At 40.1% G+C, this 17,596-nt stretch overlaps 1 protein-coding gene across 5 annotated transcripts in view; it reads right to left on the reverse strand.

Moving 5' to 3' along the window:
* ZNF608 (zinc finger protein 608) overlaps nt 1–8,193 on the reverse strand; it is a 110,655-nt gene extending 102,462 nt beyond the window's left edge. For 3 of the 5 annotated variants that reach the window (XR_011646451.1, XM_012524556.4, XM_004456901.5), the window contains exons 1-2: nt 5,555–6,725; nt 3,460–4,553 (exon numbers count right to left, since the gene is read on the reverse strand). Coding sequence is in view for 4 of the 5 variants with exons in the window: in XM_012524556.4 (XP_012380010.1) it covers nt 3,460–4,365 (906 nt within the window). In the remaining variant the exon portion in view is untranslated. Of the gene's footprint in view, nt 1–3,459; nt 4,554–5,554; nt 6,726–7,877 lie in introns of those variants that run through there. The other 2 variants (XM_012524557.4, XM_004456902.5) reach the window with 2 other exon arrangements.
* Nucleotides 8,194–17,596: the final 9,403 nt, after the last annotated feature.

The raw sequence follows: 17,596 nt of genomic DNA on the forward strand, positions 1-17,596 counted from the left end.
AGACAGCAGCTTTAAGCTGTCAAGGACCATCGTAGTAAAAGCAATATGAGCTTAAAGAAATAATTCTTTTCTATATAGTTACAGAATAATCTGAACCCTAAAACACAATAGTGACTTTCGTTTCTATTTAAGTATCAGCAGTTTTAAGAATTTTTCTATGCATTTTTTATTTTCCAACGATCCAATAAACCCATGTACTCTCTACAACTGTTTAGCCCAGCTGAATGCCTCCACATCTGATAAAGTAAAAAACTGAAAGACTCCTAAGGATACAAGAAGAGCCTCAATACAAGGGTATTTATGCTTCAAAAGAAAGACAGTCAAAAATTAAAAATAATAATAAAAAAAGAGAGACAGGGGAAGAGAAGCAGGTTTTAACAACCAAAAGCCAACCCATCAAATCTACTTATTCAGACATGTCACTGGTGGTTTAACCACAAAATGGGCTATAGAAATATAGCTCAAACATCTTAGAATTATGGCATGTTTTGATTTTGTTCACGTATTAAGGGAGTGGCGACTTTTACAACATACTTGTGGTTTCCACATAAAGGAGTAGAACACTCATTGATTTAATTAGGTTTCATAAGGTCCAATTTATCATGTTTTACATGACTTTGTGTAGTGAAGAAACAGAATAAACAGACTAAAAATAGACATTTAAGCATGCTGTGAAAATTAACCAGTGACAGCAAGTCTTATGAATCTCCTGTGATCCTTCCAGCCAGAAAACAAAAGAAACAAACAATAACAAAAAATGCACGCATAGATACACACACATACACCCCTTCAGATTTTCAGTGTTCACATTTGTCCGCCATAAGCCACATCTTGATTGTTCAAAATTGAATCATCTTCCTCTTAAGGCACTTACTCTTCACAAATTCAGATGATCATACAAGGCTTAAAATTAAAATATTCTAAAATGTCCAGAACCTGTTCTTAAAATTACTGAAACATTTTGTCCGGTGAGCTTGTCCTACTAAACCTTTAACTTCCTCAATAGGTATCCTCATATCAGTAGGAAGAATTTTTTAAATTGAAACTAAATTTTACACAACCAAGAGTTTGTGGAACTAGAGTTACTTCTCTGGATGGCATTCGCACATGAAGTTCCATCTCTGTGTGCCAAGAGGACAGGGTGGGGTAGGGACCGAGGAATAGCTAAGACATACTCTTTGAGATCCTAAACCAACACCCCAGCTTGATAAAGAATGACCCAACCTGCCGAATTCAAACCCTGGATGGAAGCTGTGCCTCAAGATCCAGTGTGCCAACACCAGTGGCTCTCCTTGGAAGTGAGGCTTCCTGCCTGCAGAGGCCAAGCATGAATCTAAAGGCAACATGTTCTTGCACTCTCCCCTCCCCCCACCTCAGACCCACCATGACTTGTTTGCTCCTCATTGATGTAATTCATATAATCACATTTATACTGCTCTGGCTGAAGATGTGTTGCATGTATATGAATAATTTAATTCTTCCATTCTTCACCCAGTTTCCTCTGTGACTAGAAAGTGAGAAGAACACAAACACTGGAGAACCGACACCATGCTCTAATCTCAGTTGCCATGACAGCAGCCTTTGAGATACTGAAATGTTCCGATTGCCAGCTAAACAAAATTGTTGAATGTGAACATTTGGCTGGAAGATTAAAAGGCTAAGGGGAATGCAAAAGGGCAGTACCTCCCACATTCCAGGCAGCCAGTGAATCCAATCAAATGGCTCTGACTCCTTAACCACAGCCATTGTGAGCACTGGATTAGGGCAATTCATCTAGATAGTTAAAGCAGATTAGAGCTGCAATTTGAAGACCATTGGCAACAAAAGTAAATGCCCTACTGTACTAAGTTAATAAGAAGATTTCAGAAGGCTTTGCAACAGAAATTATGCGGAACTACGTATTTAAACATAAGATTAGAAGCCTGGGATTTTTAAAAAATTATTCAAATTCATCAATGTAAAATACTGTCTGACCAAGGAGACATAAATAAGTGTTCAGGGGCTTTTTGCCCATTTTGCATGTTCTACATCTTAATAGTACCTTCATAAACTCGTAAATTCACAAAATCAAAACTTTATTCATATTACTTCAACTTAAAACCTAAACACACAAGGGCACAAAAACAAAAGCTTAGAAAGCAATGAAGAACTTTACACAGAAATAATTACCCAAATACATATTACCACCACTTAAAATTCTGAGGAAGTAAGAATTTTGCTCAAAAGTAGCAAAAGTCAAATTCTTTAATATTTCCAATCATGCCACAAACCACATTAGGATATAAATTCTGCTTCTGCAAGGCACAACCTGTAGAATTAATGTAAAGCTTAATTTTAAAGAAACATCACTCAAGCACCTCCCAGCTCTTTCCCAACCCGCCTGATGGACAGAGCACATTCTGTTCCCAGCATTACTCAATGCACACTCACTAGACAAATAAGACACAGGCCTCCATCCGTAAGCAGCACAACACTAGAGGCAGTTTTTCAAAAGCAGTGTCTAGCTACAGATGAGAGGAGAAGAAATCCAAAATGCCTATAAACTATTCACACTGCTCAAATGCAACACGTAATTCTAGTGTTCTACTTCACTATTACTATCCACATTCCCTTTGGCTATGTTTTCACATTTCAGGAACACCAATCCACCAAGACTATCTCATTTTTCTTACCAACCTTTCAGCTCCCCAGTAAAACTAGAAATCCAAGAATCCAGCCCCAGGGTGATCCAAAGAGTGATAACATTCTTAAATCTCCAGCTAAGAACCCGGGGTGGGATCAAGGTTAGAGTCCTAGCAGCCACCAAACCCTTCCAATCTTTATGCATGATAACGAAACCAATGACCTAAGGACACCAAGCTTGAGATTTGATTCAGGACCAATAACAGGAACATATCCAAGGATATCGTCTGACAGAACTATTCTTGAGAAAGAACTATTTTGGAGAAAGTGAAGGAAGAAAAAAAAAATGAGTTGAGGTTGGAGTTCCAGGGAAGGAACGTGAATGTGAACCTTACACCTAAGGACACATTGCCAGAAATACTAGGACGTGTAAATTAAAACAGAAGGCAGTTATCCTTAGGGGAGAAACCAGGACAAGAGTCAAATGGGTGCAGGAGCCAGTTTTCTATTTAAAGCGCACGGCATCTCCTGGCTGGCCAGGAGCCCATCTACAGGGCAAAAGGCACTTCTCCTAGAAACACTGAGGCCCTCCCATTTGGGGACCCAAATCCTAGCACCACAAGCAACAGCAGCACAGGAGCAAGAGGCAAACACAGCACCCAAGTAAGCTCCCCCCCTCCCCATGCCAAGTTTTAACGTAAAGGAAGCATTTAATAGAAATTTCACAAAGAACCAGAAAACAGGAATAAGAGGCACACAGACGCACATGGCACATACACCCACACAAATGCACACAAAGAGGAAAGTGGGAGATCTAGGAAGGCGACTTTATCCTACCTTCTCAGTTTTCAGTTTCTTGATTCGCCTGTGGCTCTCCTCCTCCTCCTCTTCCTTCTTTACCAACATAGAGTTTCCCATGAGCCCTGAATCCGGGGCACTTTTGCTAACTTCCCCTGCAGCAGCGACGCTGCCACTCCCAGTGACCCCGCAGTGGAAGGGGCTCGCGCCACCTCCATTACTCTTGGCCCCAAAGCCATAGAGGTGCCCCCCGGAGGGGGCCTGGCCGCCACTGCCATTCTGGTGGCCCTGGAGCAGATCGTGCTTGTCCTTCCTGGATTTCCCCGCATCCTTATCCCGCTTGGCGCCTCGGCTGCTCTGGCTTTTACCTGGCTTCTCCTCTTTGCTTTTCCCACAGGAGGCTGCCCCCGCCGTGGCAGCGGAGGTGCCGGTGCTGGTACTATTGCTATTTGGGTTGCCGCCGCCGCCGCTGCTCACACTTTGACCCAGCGCTGAATTCATGCCAGTTGCCTCTCCAGGGCGCCCTTGGACTTCCTGCCTCTTGCCAGTGCCGCTGATCTCGGGAATCCCATACAAGGCAGCAGAAGGCAGAGATTTATTAGCATCCTTAGAAGTTTTACTCCTTTTCACTTTTGATTTGCTGGTCTCTTTGTGTGAATTCCCCTGGGGAGCAGAGGGCTGAACAGAAGCAAATTTTAGGCCATCAGCTAAGGCTGCGGTAGCACCAGCCCCACTGGAGGCCAGACCTCCACAGTCCTTAGAGTTGCTGCTGCTAGTGGTGTTGGTGGAATTATTCATCTCAAATTTCTGTCTGTCTTTCTCCAAATCAGCGTCCAAATCAATTATTAAATTTCCAACCCCGATTTCCCAATCATCGCCACTGTCATAAGTATCAACCGTATTTGGATCCACACCTTTTCCTGCAGTAGAAATGTTCACTGACATCCTGAAGATGAGCTCTCTAGAATAAAAATCCGATGAACTTTCCTTTGGAGATGAGGGGACATTCGTTTAGCTCCGCTGGGCTTTCTCTTAAAGGAAAAAAAAAAAAATCTTCTAATCGTCCTCTTCTTTTTGCTGCCCCAGGAATGTGTCCAGGGATTTTACACCCTTTAGTCCAGGTCCACCTTTTCCTGTGAAGGGGGGAAAAGTCGAATATTTCTTGTCTGGGTGTTACCAGAATATAAAACGATTAATACTGGGGAGTCGGTAAAGGGTACAGGGAAGGATGGAGAGCAAGGTGGTTCAAGTATTGTCTCCAAAGTCCAATATCAGGATTAAAGGAAAATAACCAAACCGAAAAGCACACCCAGGACAGTCATTAACTTATTGTAGGTAAAAAGAAAATCCCTTCATCAACAACACAGAAAGTCACTTTTTAAAAGGTATTAAAGTATCTTAAGAACCTGATTCAAATCCAGAAAGGTTTTTGGTTTTAAAAAAAGTTTAGGGTTTTTGTCCTAGCACATGTGGTACCTCAACCCCAGAAATACAGCCTGAACACTTCAGACAAGGAGGAATATGGCTATAAACATCCCTAAACATTTCCTAGTTCTTACAATTTAAAAGACCAGGACTGGACAGTCTCTGAGGGTAGTTTTCAGAATTATGCCGGCTAATTTTCCTTCTTTCTGATTTTATTACTTTTTTTTTTTGGTCTGGGCAATCTGGTTTTGTTCCCAGTAAGGAACAGGAAAACAACCAATAATCCCCTCCCATACACATACCTCTCTCCCACCCTTTCTTCCCCAACAATTCATACAATTGTATGAAATATACATACAATGTCTTTAAAAGCATTTCTCTATGGAAAAGACAGTGTTAAGTAAAATGTTAAAAATCTGCCTTTTGAGAGGAAAAAAAAAATTACATCTAAACAATTCCACCGTATTCCTAGGTCACAGAATTGCTCAGTCTGTTAAATATGGTGCTACTGACTATACGGGAAACTGATTAAGACATACACTTTAAGTGATCTGCGCGCCAAGGTGGCCTCAATGACCGCAAATGAGTGTGTTTGACAAAGATCAGTTAAAACGGTTTTTAAAGGGATCAGCCCCTTTTTAACAGTTGATTGCCACAAAAATAATAAATATACATAATACACACACACAGACACACAGACATTGCTTACCTTTAATCCTTTATCATTTTTTAATTAGGCCAGCAAATCAAAATGCCTTTCCCACTCCACTCGGCAAACAAGCCTGTGCCTCATTTTACTTAAACACCAAATGATCAAGAAGGAAGAAACCAAATAACACATCTCAGCCAGCATAATCACTCGATAACATTATTCCACCTCCCCACCCCCCTTTTGGCAAACGGATCAGGAGTCCTTTTCTCCTTTAAAAAATGTGTCACTGTACAGCTGGAAGATAATGTTTCACATTCACAACAGAAGCACCAAGGGTTTTTTTCCCTCTTAACAAGCATCGAGAATAATAGTTTTTTTTTAAAAAAAAAAAAAGAAAAGAGCGAGAGAGCGAGAGAGCTTAGAGAAAAAAGTTTCCCCAACTTCTCATTCCGCCTTCAGTTGCAGACTTCAGAGTCACCGTGATCAGTAAGTAATGATCCCATGTAGCAAACCTACAGGCGTCCGCTAGTAACAAGACAGAATGTGCTAACATCGGGATAAATTAGTGAAAGGGAAGAAAGAATAAGAAGAAAGGACTGAAAATCTGGGCTGGATTCCGCCTGTTAGTCGGGAAGTGGCATTTTTCCGCCCGTCCTGACAGATTTGATTTCTTGAACTAACTTAAGAGACAAGGAGGGGGAAGAAGTGGGGGAGGACGAGGAGGAAGGAAGGGTGGGACGAGGAGCTGGGCCAGAGGAGAAAAGAAAGGTGTGCAGGGGGAGGGAAGCGGACGGTTCCGGGAGCGGATAAGCCGGTACTAACAGCGTTCGCCCGGGGCGGGGGCGGCGGGGTGGGGAGCACAAGGGCGACTAAGGCTGGCTGTCTTCTAAGCCTGAAGGATGTGATGTTTTCCTGTTTTATGTTGTTTTAAGAAAAAGGAACCGAGTTCCTAGTATAGTCCGGAGGGGAGAAAAATCCGCTGTCGCTCAAGCCAATCAGTCATGTGGTAATTCGATAATTAGAGTCAGAAAAAAAGATTTTTTTTTTAAGGCGACCTTTTTCAGGACGGTTTTCCTCCCTCATAGTCCGTGGCAAACGGTGCGTCTCCCTTTTATTTATTTTCCTCTCCACCTCCTCTCGCCCACCCCCTCCTGTGTTTAGTCAGATGGCCTCGGAGCTTGGCTTAGTATTTTTAATTAGCTGGCGTTTGGAAGCTAAAAGCTGTAATGAATTGTTGATGGATTGGAAGTGGAGAGGCGCTTTGCTGGAAACGTCGGGGCTGCGGAGGGGGATGGGCGGGCTCGCAACCACCAACCACCTAAAAGGAGCGATTTTGTTACAGTGCAAGCCTTTCACATCACGTGAGGATCAAGGGCTCAATTGGTTGTCGTGAGAACAAAAATGGTGACAAGCGTATCAAGAAAATACTGATCTGGTCTTTAAAAAAAAAAGCTGAAGGTCTCTCCCCTCCCCCTGCAAACACTGCCCCCGCCCCCGCCGCCTCCCCCTCCCTTGCAGTGGGCACAGCTACAAGTTATGAATGTGAAACATTTCTCGGAGATCGAGGATCTCGGAAGTTAAGAAGGAGTGACATGTAATGAACACAAGAGCAAAGCAGATGTTTTAAAGAAACACCTTATAAACCTTTCCTCAACTTATCTTCAATTTGTCGGCTTTCCCAAGGTGCCAGGGGCAGGGGCGCCTCGGGGAAAGAAGGGGGGCTTCCGAGTTTTTTGGATTTTTAAGGACCCCTCAAGTATTAAACAAAAACATTTTGCTAGTTCCCAAGACAGGTCCTGTATTAAACACACCATTGTTACTATTTGTGGGTTTGGGTTGGGTGGGGCTGCCCCCGCCCCATGGTGTTTTCCTGCTTGCTTTTTTTAAGAAGGTGGAAAATGGCAATTATAACCATTACATGTTAATTGGTGACCATTCCCTTGTTGTATTTTAAATTATTGGGCACTAAGATGTGAGAGGAGACAGAAATAGACTTGTTCTGCCCCTGCCCCATTTCTCTGGCTCGGTCTGGAAGGGGGTCCGCACTGCCAGGGTAGAAGACGGTGGGAGTGAGGTGAGCTAGAGAATGGACACTGCAGACCACGATATGTAACTATGTCACTTTTATTCTCTTTTGGGTTAAAGCCCAAAAGGTAATTTACTCAAGTTAGCCCGAGTGCCCAGTCAAGCTTGATTTGTGTGAAGTTACAAATGCTTCACCCTCCACTGAAATAAAACTCACCCCTTCTTGGGTTGTTGTTTTAAATGCAAAAGCCAAACCCTGTAACTAGTTCCTCATTTCAATGCATAAAACTCGCACATTCCCCTGCATGAAGTCCCGGCTAAGTGCTATATAGACACACCACGCAACCGTACTTACGGTCTGTATTGGATCGAGTTGACCTTTTCCTTCTAACTGCATTGAATGTGTTTGGTTGCAGCCGCTTTATTTTGGAAATTATAATCTCTTCAACAAATTTATTATTAAAGAAGATGGACCATCAAATGTCACAGACCGTCCTATGTATTTTTTTACAAAAACAAAAATAAAAATAAAATAAAACAGAAAACAAAGATCCCCCTGGTGCACACACACAAGCTTGTTCTGCAACACTGAAATCAGGACCGAAACACAACACATGCACAGGGGGAGTGGAGCAAAAGGAGCTCTCAGCCTCTGTACCTGAAAGGGACTTTTCTTTGTTCCCAATGCCCTTTCGCATCGGGCCAATCAAAGAGCAGCTTTTATGAAACTGGGCTCTCTGATTGGCTATCTGCTTTCTCTTGGCTACTGTAGGGGGTTGAGATATACACACGTATAAAACACACATACTGCGAGCGGGTGGGGGTGCGGTGGGGGGTGGTTGTGGAGACAAAGCGTTTTATTTTCCAACCAGATTGGGGTTGAGGAACCTCCTGCAGTAAGGGGGAAAAAAATGGCGTGCCCTTTTCAATTACTACATCATTCACATAAAACACTTATTTATTAAAACAAACCTCAAACAGGCTGCGAGGAGAAGATGTCAGTAAATACAAGTTTGATTGTGTTATCTTGGGGGAAATAATGTATGTGATAGCTCGGTGGCAGAGAGAAGCCAAATGAGCCACTAGCGCATAGCGAGGAGAAAAGGAAGGCTGGCTGTGTGGAAATGACTGCGAGCTTTCGCTGGCTTCCCTTCCTTGTTCCCAGGGCTCGGCTGCGTGAACTCCCAAGACTGATTTTCTATATTGCAGCTTCTGGCTTCAACCCTCCCCCACCGCTTTGCCCTTGCATCTTTTTTTTTCCCTGTGTCTCTCTTTTTACTCGCTTATTAAATAAGAAAAATCGATCGGAGGTAGGGGGAGGCAGTGGTGGGGAAACAAGTAACCCTTTTGTTTCCAGTCTTCTGGTCCACCGGCACTGAAGTGTGAACGCTAGCGACCATCTAACCACCACCACGTGAATGATTCTTTCCTGGAATTAGTAACAAATCTTTTCCACCTAGTCTTACGCGGCTCTAAAACAAAATTAAATCAAAAATAAAAATAAAAAGATAAAATAACGCCCAACCAACCATATTAACACCTCGGGACAGCTTCATTTTTTTCCCCCAAATGGATTCGTGAGAGAAACATACCAGGAAGATTAACCCCTCAAATAGTCCCCTTCCCCGTTTTAAACCGGCAAATGGTCCGAGTTCTCCTCCCCCAAAATCTTGCTACATCTTGCAATCCACCAAGAATACAGGAATATTTTTAGAATTTATTGTAGGACAAATGCCACCAACCAACTAAATGGGGCTCTGTGGTCAAGAATAAGAAGTTAATATGAAATAAGTTTAGTCTGGTGCTGTATAACAGCGAATTTATTTAAGCTAATTTACTTCTTTTAGAATAAGCCATTAGAGCACTTTTTCTTTTTTAATTTTTCATTGTTATTTTTAAGAGCTATAATATGGAAATATCAAAGCCAAAGGGTGCACTGAATTCAATCAAAGCATCGTGATTCCAAGTTTTAAGGATCCGGTGCTATACTGCTGGGATTGTAATTTCCTCATGACAATTGCAATCTAAGCATGTGTGTTAACTGAGTCAAATGGACATATACAGTGGAATCGGGCTTGCAGAAGATAGCTTATGATGTAAATATTCAGTGATGACTTTGTGGATCGATAAAAATATTTATGTCACAGGTTTTAAGTAATGCCTATTGACCCATGTTTGAGATTTCAATATATTTAGTCTATAAAAAAAAATGCCAATTAGTTGTTTCACAACCCTACATGAACTAGATTTGATGCAGCAAATAGTAATAAAGAGCAGTTTCCACCCTTTACTGGGTCCTATAAACCAAAGAAATGCAATCTATAATAGTGCTTATGTCTCCGTACTTATTTTAAATCTAGGCTGTACATTAACAAATAAAATGAGGTGAATTGGCTGTCTGCTATCCATTTGTCCTCCATTTTAGCTTTGATGTTTGTTTTACATTTCTGAGCTTACAGATTTTACAATTTATGTATGTCCCATCAATAACAACACAGCACCACATGGTGAATTTTTCACTCTTCTGCTTTTAGGAAAGTGGTACTCAAAGAAGAAATCACACTAGGGCACTTCCTGTGTCTCTGGGGTGTCATCTGCATTTCAGTCTTTGGAAGCCTAGGGCTACCCCATATGTTTTATAGTTTAGAAAAATCAATGGTCAGCTCTTAAAACAACAAGACTTCAAAAGGCATAGAAAATGAGGTCTGATGAAACTGGAAAGGTAAAAGCAGATCACAGAGTGATTTAGTATAACCAAAACCAAAGTTTAGCTTTCCTAATATGGAAATAATCAGATCTAGCCCTAACTTCAACACCTAAGTCTAAATTTTAAACCTTTCTATAGGCCCACTGGCCAAAAATGAAAACTTATGCCCAAATCAACTGCACATTTAACCAAAACCATTTTGGTAAGTTAAAGCAGTTCCCTACATTCCAACATCCTCACAGGCCATTTACATCCCACCCCCAGCTCCGGCCTCCCAAATTCTTCTCAGATACTTTTGAATAAACCCTTGGTGTTATGCTGGCTTTGCTGGTGTTTGTTCTGTTTTGTTTGACAAAGGGGCCAATCGAGATACATCTAAAGGCTATCCCCTAATTGATGACTGAAACTAAGATAACTGACAGGTTTGAAAACCAGAGCAACTCTCATCACACAATTGGGAAATTCTACTGTATGCAGAAGAAAATTTTATCTTAATCTCCCATCTAGGTAACAGGGAAAAACATTTGTCTCAGTACTAACATCTGCATGTATATATACTTGATAACACCAAGGCTTTATTCCCTACTTCTGGGCACTTTGTAATTTTACATGTCAATGCCTGTCTCCTCTAAATTGTGGTAGAGGAGAGAGGTCTGGAAATGAGTCTGGGAAAAAGGGAGGAGTGGGAGGAGCATCTGGACTGTGTACTGAGCTAGTTAACCATTCATCTCATCTCCCTGGGCTCCAAGATTAAACCTTCCTCTACAAGTGCCACATCCCCACAAAATGATCAGAAGGTCCCAACACAGCAAGTTTCCTCCTTTTTAAGGGCAGAAGAGCTCCGTGCTAAAGAGGCTGGGACTTCAGGCAGTTAACACAGGAAAGCACAGTGGTCTTTCTTTGCTGTCTGTTTCCTCTGGTTGGGGTATAGCATTAAGGAACAAAAATAATTTCTTGGACTTCTATTTATAAGGAAATGAATCTCTACCTGAGCCTAACTTTTCTAAAGCTTTGCCAACATTGACATTTGAGATTTACTCAAGACTTAGAAAGAGGAAGGGGGAGAGGGGAGAAGGAGGGAGAGAGAGAGAGGAAAGAAAGAAAGACAGAAAGGTTACAAAAAATAATAATAAAGCCTACCTGGAAATGGGCTTAATTTAGACATAATGAGAAACTTACTGGCTACCCAAGTAGATTGTGGAGAAAGATTATCATCTGTCTCTAGTTGTTTATGAACAGGCCTGCCTCAAGGCAGAGGGCTGGTGACCTGCCCTGTTTTCTAGGGAATGTAGAGTTGGTGATTTATCCAACACTCTCACAAACACTAGAAGGTCTTCACCTTTTTACCTACAGGCAAAGTCCAGGTGTCCTCAAGTGAAAACACTCTGGCTTTTCACCTCTGCAAACTAAATCCAATTCAGGTTTCTGTGGAGTACTTTTAACAATAGCCATCTCTAGATAACTGTCACCAGGAAGAGATAAGCAGTGTTCTTGGTCAAACATTTGACTTATTGCATTATCCTGAAATTTAGTGGGACCAAGATAAAGCTCCAAAAAGCAGACCTGCAATAGAGGTCCACGCTCACTGGAAACTCTCAGGTCCTTCCCTGGACAGGGAAGTGGGGAGTTAGGGGGAAAAGGTACCGATGGTATGCACTTGCCACGGAGGACATGTAGACATTTCTGGTATACATTTGTGAATATGGATAATCACACTGTGTATTGTAACACTGTGTAACAGTGTTGACCTTTCAAATCATTGCCCTATTAGCTCACCTTCAATTTAAACTCCTTGGAGTATGCTAAAGGGATCCTCCATGCAAGGGACGGAGAAGAATAACCCTCTTGACAGATCTGTGTAACACGGTTTAGCTTAAACAAGTTGAAATGATATAAAGCAAATTTTCCATGGTCTGATTTCATTACTATCAATTTTAATAGTAAATATAAAATTAGAGGTACTACTCCCAGGCGTTTATGCATTCCTCCATTTCTTCTTCCACTTCTGCCCTCTAAAATAATCGAAAAGAAAAAGCAGCAAATCTTGTCTTTTTTATGCCTGCAGTTCCATAGAACTGAACAAAATACCGCAAAACAGCACATTCTTTTAAGGGAAAACATTTGTATATTGTTCACACTGAGGGACTGCAATGTAGGTCAGTGTTAAGTGTCCGAAATTTTACCTCCACCTGGCCTAAGCTCCTGCAGGGCCAGGCGGGGTCGGGCGGAGCAGTGCTGGACCAGTGCGTATCCACATCAGTGAACCGCATAGCAAGGTAAAGCGATTTCATTGCATGTAATGAAACCATTTCATTTCTGAAAAAGGATTTTTTTTTTTATGCCAGTAGAGGCTGGTGTATAAATAAGATCAAAACACAAGGTACATTAAAAACAACAACAACAACAACAACAACAACAACAAAACTACTTATAGGAGATTGCTATTGCTGGTTTTATTACAATATGTATTTTACAGATTTAGGTAATAGCCCTGATTTTTCAAATCGACCTCTGTTTAGACACGTTTCACTTTGAGCTGTTTCTTGTCTGCAAAATTACAGTCATTTGCACGTTATTACAGTGAGTAGGAGACAGATTGTATTTAGTGTTGGGTGGGGGAAGGGTTATTATGGGCAGTGATCTGCTACGGTCAGCACGAAATTTCAGCCTGAAGAAAATTGCTTCTGAATGGCTGGTCTGTTAGCTAGCCAAGGAATGGTCACTGAGAGAGACTGCAAAGTACTTCTGCTTAATCTGCATTATAGAGTTACTGTCATTTACAGAAAAGAGGTCTGGGGAAAGAATGTTTGTAGAACTAAATTTAAAAACTTGCAGGTGAAATGTTGCCACTACTCCATTTGATTTTTTTTTTTTTTTTAAACAAACCCGAAAAACCCAATAAATACTAACAAGCAGGGGAAGGTCAAAAGATGGCAGGACACAGCCATCACTTTCCATTCCGACTTTCTTCTTTGTCTGTTTCTCTCCCTCTCTTGTCATTTGTTTAAATCTCTGTGACTTAATGCCAATGGATTTTTATATGCGTAAAGAATTGTGAGAACAGTACCAAAAATTGGTAAATGTAGTTCTAGCTTTCAGATGTATAAAACTACAGAGAAAGGAGAAAAAAAAGCCTGAAATAGTTTCTGATTGAAGAGTGGCATAATTCCCTTAATTGTGAAATATTTAATGTACTTTTGAAGTTAAATTTTAAGGATTTTCCACATATAATGAATTACATTCCATTCGAGCACATTTCACAGAGCTAACAGAAGATTAATAAAGCAAACATGTTTATTAGAGACACTAAGTCTGGTCCAATTTATAATTTAAATCCTACTTTCATGAATCATCTAGGAAGTTGTTTGTTTGGTGTTTTTTTTTTTTTAACATACTTGGTTAAAGAAATCATGAGATGAAAGTTTATTTTTTAAAAAAATAAAAGACTACCATTATACCATTACACTCCTTTGGCTGTTGAATACCACTTTTGTTGTGAACAACTGTGCCTCTTTTGTTTTCAAAACAAGCTTTCCTAAAGGATGAATCACTACAATCATTTGGAGAATATGCAGTAAACAACAGAAAGCCAGAAAGTTGTTTTGCTATTTTCTCAGCAGAGCCTTTCCTCCCCATCCTCTCAGGCTGCTTAGCTGAGCCTCCAGCCATCAGCCAATCATCATTATGGAAATGTGGTTCTCAGCCTCCTGATTGGCTGATTCCTGGGCCAGTATTTTGAGGTTTCTACAGCTCAGCACACATACTGCGAGCTAGCCTGTTCTGTGGACGCTCTTCTTCCAAAAATATTTCAGTCACTTTTTCCTTCCTTTTTCTTTTCTTCTCCTCCTCTTTCCCCACTTACCCTCCTCCTCCTCCTCCTCCTCTTTTTCTTCTTTAAGACCTTATCATCAATCATCCAGAGAAGCACCCTGTGTTCTTTAAAACATATTGATCATATTGGGGATCTGCTAAGAATAGAGTTAATGTACAAGATATTTCTTCTAACCATATTTTAATGTTTTTCTGTTTATATTTGGGCTTTCATGAGGTGCCTTTGGATTTTAAGGGGGTTCTTAGATTTTACAGGAATTCTACGAAAATTAAAAGAGCAAATTGTCCTAACATGTGCTTTAATTTTTATAATTCTAAGCATTATTAATCCCTGGCAAGATTTCTTTGCTGATTTTTTAAATTTAAAAATTAAATAGAAAACTTTTAATTTAATACTGAAAACAGTCATGCCAGATCAGGTTTATGGGTAAAGGAGACATACCTTTTTTAAATGTTTTTTTTTTTCCTTTATTTTTAAAGAAGCTTCAGATTATATAACTATTAAATCGAAAATACAGGGATTCCTATATACCCCACCCCTCCCCCCTCACACTTTCCCCCATTAACAACATCTTTTATTAGGGTGGTACATTTGTTACAACTGATGAACACTTATTGAAGCACTGCTACTAACCATGGTCTGTAGTTTACTCTTTGCACCACACAATTTTATAAGTTTTGACAAAATGTGTAATAGCTTGTATCTGTCATTACAATATCATGCAGAACAATTCCAATGTAACAAAAACACCCCTGGTTACACCTATTCTTTCCTCTCCCTCCCTTCAGAACCTCTGGTGACCACTGTCTTTATATCAGTGTTACATGTTCTTCCATTACTAGAATAATAATGTCTACTTTAGTCCATAGTTGCATTTCTCCATTATGTTTGTTCATTCCTCAGTCTTGAGGATTTGGGAACGGTGATGCCCACTCCGCTTCTGATTGAGAGGCTTAGATCCCATTGACATGCATTTTTATTCAAAAATTTTTAAAGTTGCATTTTTATATAATTAAATGCATTGTTTAAAAATTGTGCTTTTTTATTCTAACAGACCCACAAATGTCTTAAGAATGTACTACTCTTTTAAACTTAAAATTGGTTTGTAGTTCAAGAACGTGAATAATAATGGGAAATATTTTTGTGACTTACCATGTTCCAGAAGCTCTTAATTTTTTACAGGTATTAATAGATTTGATCTTCAAGCAGTCCCTGAGGATAAGTACTATTATCATCAGATGAGAAAAAAATCTGAGGTGTAGGATAAGCCTGAGTCTGTATGTTTAACCATTGCACTAGACTGCCACCAAAACCTGGCTCCAGGCAACAGTGCCTCCTGTTTTGTTGAGCTTAGGAACAGGAGCAGGTGATTGATGATGACTCCTCTTCCTGAAGAATGAATTTAACCCCTTTTGTTCATTTTTCTGCCAGCAAACAACACTACACCAAGAAGACCTGGCACATTTGTTCAAATATATGCAAATTTTGTGAGAAAGTGTCCATCCTAAGTGAGAAAAGATCTGATCTTAAGACTCAGGATTTAAATGATGAGAGAGAGAATCCAACTTTTGTTATCATTCAACTGAAAAAAATTTTTTAAACATTTAAAAATTGCTACCAGAATGGGTGGCAATACTAGTCATTGGTGAGGCTAATGATGAGTTTCTATATTAAAAAGTGAAAGATTTAGGAAAGCAGATGAAGCTCAAGTGATTGGATTCCCATATACCATAATGGAGGTCCAGGGTTCAATTCCCAGGGCCTCCTGGTGAAAGCAAGCTGGCCCACACAGAGTGCTGACCAGCATGACGTACTGGCCCGCACAGGAGTGTGGCCCACACGGAGATCTGGTGCAGCAAAATGATACAACAAAAAGAGACACAGAGGAGAGACAATATGAGACACTGCAGTCCAGGGAGCTAAGGTAGTGTAAGAGTTTGAGCACCTCTTTCCTACCCTGAAAAGTCCCAAGATCAGTTCCCAGTGCTGCCTAAAGGGAAGACGAGCAGAACCAGAAGAACACACAACAAATGGACACAGAAAGCAGACAGTGAGCTCAAAACAATGAGGGGGTAGGGGAAATAAATAAATAAATCTTAAAAAAAAAAAAAAAGAAATCTCCCAAGTCTTAGGAAAGGAAGGAGCTACCCATTGACTTTGGAAGTTTTTTGGCATAAAACTAATAGGGTAAATTTGTGCATACAGAAATATTAAAGAAAACAAAACACAGGTTTTTGTTTGTTTGTTTGTCTGTTTGAAGTCAAATTCACTGGTTCAGCCATATCTGGTGAAAATCTGTAATGTTCCATCTATATTTTCAACATGTACTCAATTGAACTTTAATAACTTTCTTGTATAAATGATATTTCAATCAAGAGGTAAAAAACTAATCCAATTACAAAATATATTAAATTGGAATCAAGGGAGGAGGATTCAATATTTCATTACAGGTGTATTATACATTGAAGGAAAGAAAATATTTGATAATTTACATTTCTTCAGTGCATGTTTTGTTACACAAAGAAATATCGTTTTAAAGATGAAACCAATATTTCAGACAGAGTCAAATTCTTTAAATAGAATGGCAGCATATATTGAAAGAAAATAGAAAATATAAGCAACATTGAGCAGAATTAAACTAAACGAAGAGAAAAGATTTTAATCTTTTCACAAAGAGAGATGACGTTGACATTAAAAGAACATTGAAGGGAAGTGGATTTGGCCCAATGGATAGGGGATCCACCTACCACATGGGAGGTCCAAAGTTCAAACCCAGGGCCTCCTGACCTGTGTGCTGAGCTGGCCCGCGCACAGTGCTGATGCGCGCAAGGAGTGCCATGCCACGCACGGGTGTCCCCCATGTAGGGGAGCTCCACATGCAAGGATTGCGCCCCATAAGGAGAGCCACCCAATGAGGAAAAAGTACACCCTGCCCAGGAATGGCACTGCACAGAGAGCTGACACAGCAAGATGACACAACAAGAATACAAGCGGACACAGAAGATCACACAGCAAATGGACACAGAAAGCAGACAACTGGGTGGGGGAAGAGAAATAAATTTTTAAAAATTAAATAAATCTTTTAAAAAAAGAGCATTGAAGGAGATGAAATCATGGTAACAGTCATTGTTCTTAACAAATAGATATAATTTTGTGAAATAATGAGATTATAACACAAGGGGTTACTGATAAAACTTATAGCAGAAAATGGATAAATCATTAAATATTATGAAATTAAATCAGAAAAATAAACATAATATTTTTATTTATATTTTTTGTTTTGTTTTGTTTTTCCATAGTTTTTTTAAAAGCAATGTTTTTATCCATGGTTCTGCATTACTAACAGTCTAGTGATAGAAGAGGAAAATGTCTCTGAGTTGATTAATAAATGATAGACAGAATTATCATTAGTTATATAGCAATAGTCCTCTTAAATGCAAATCCAGGTCCTATCAAACTTTCATTTTATTTACCAAACACTGGTATAGCACTCACTCTGTGCAAAGCAATATGTTAAACATTTTACAAATATTAA

Source organism: Dasypus novemcinctus, chromosome 2, assembly GCF_030445035.2.
Source record: "Dasypus novemcinctus isolate mDasNov1 chromosome 2, mDasNov1.1.hap2, whole genome shotgun sequence".
NCBI lineage: Eukaryota > Metazoa > Chordata > Mammalia > Cingulata > Dasypodidae > Dasypus > Dasypus novemcinctus.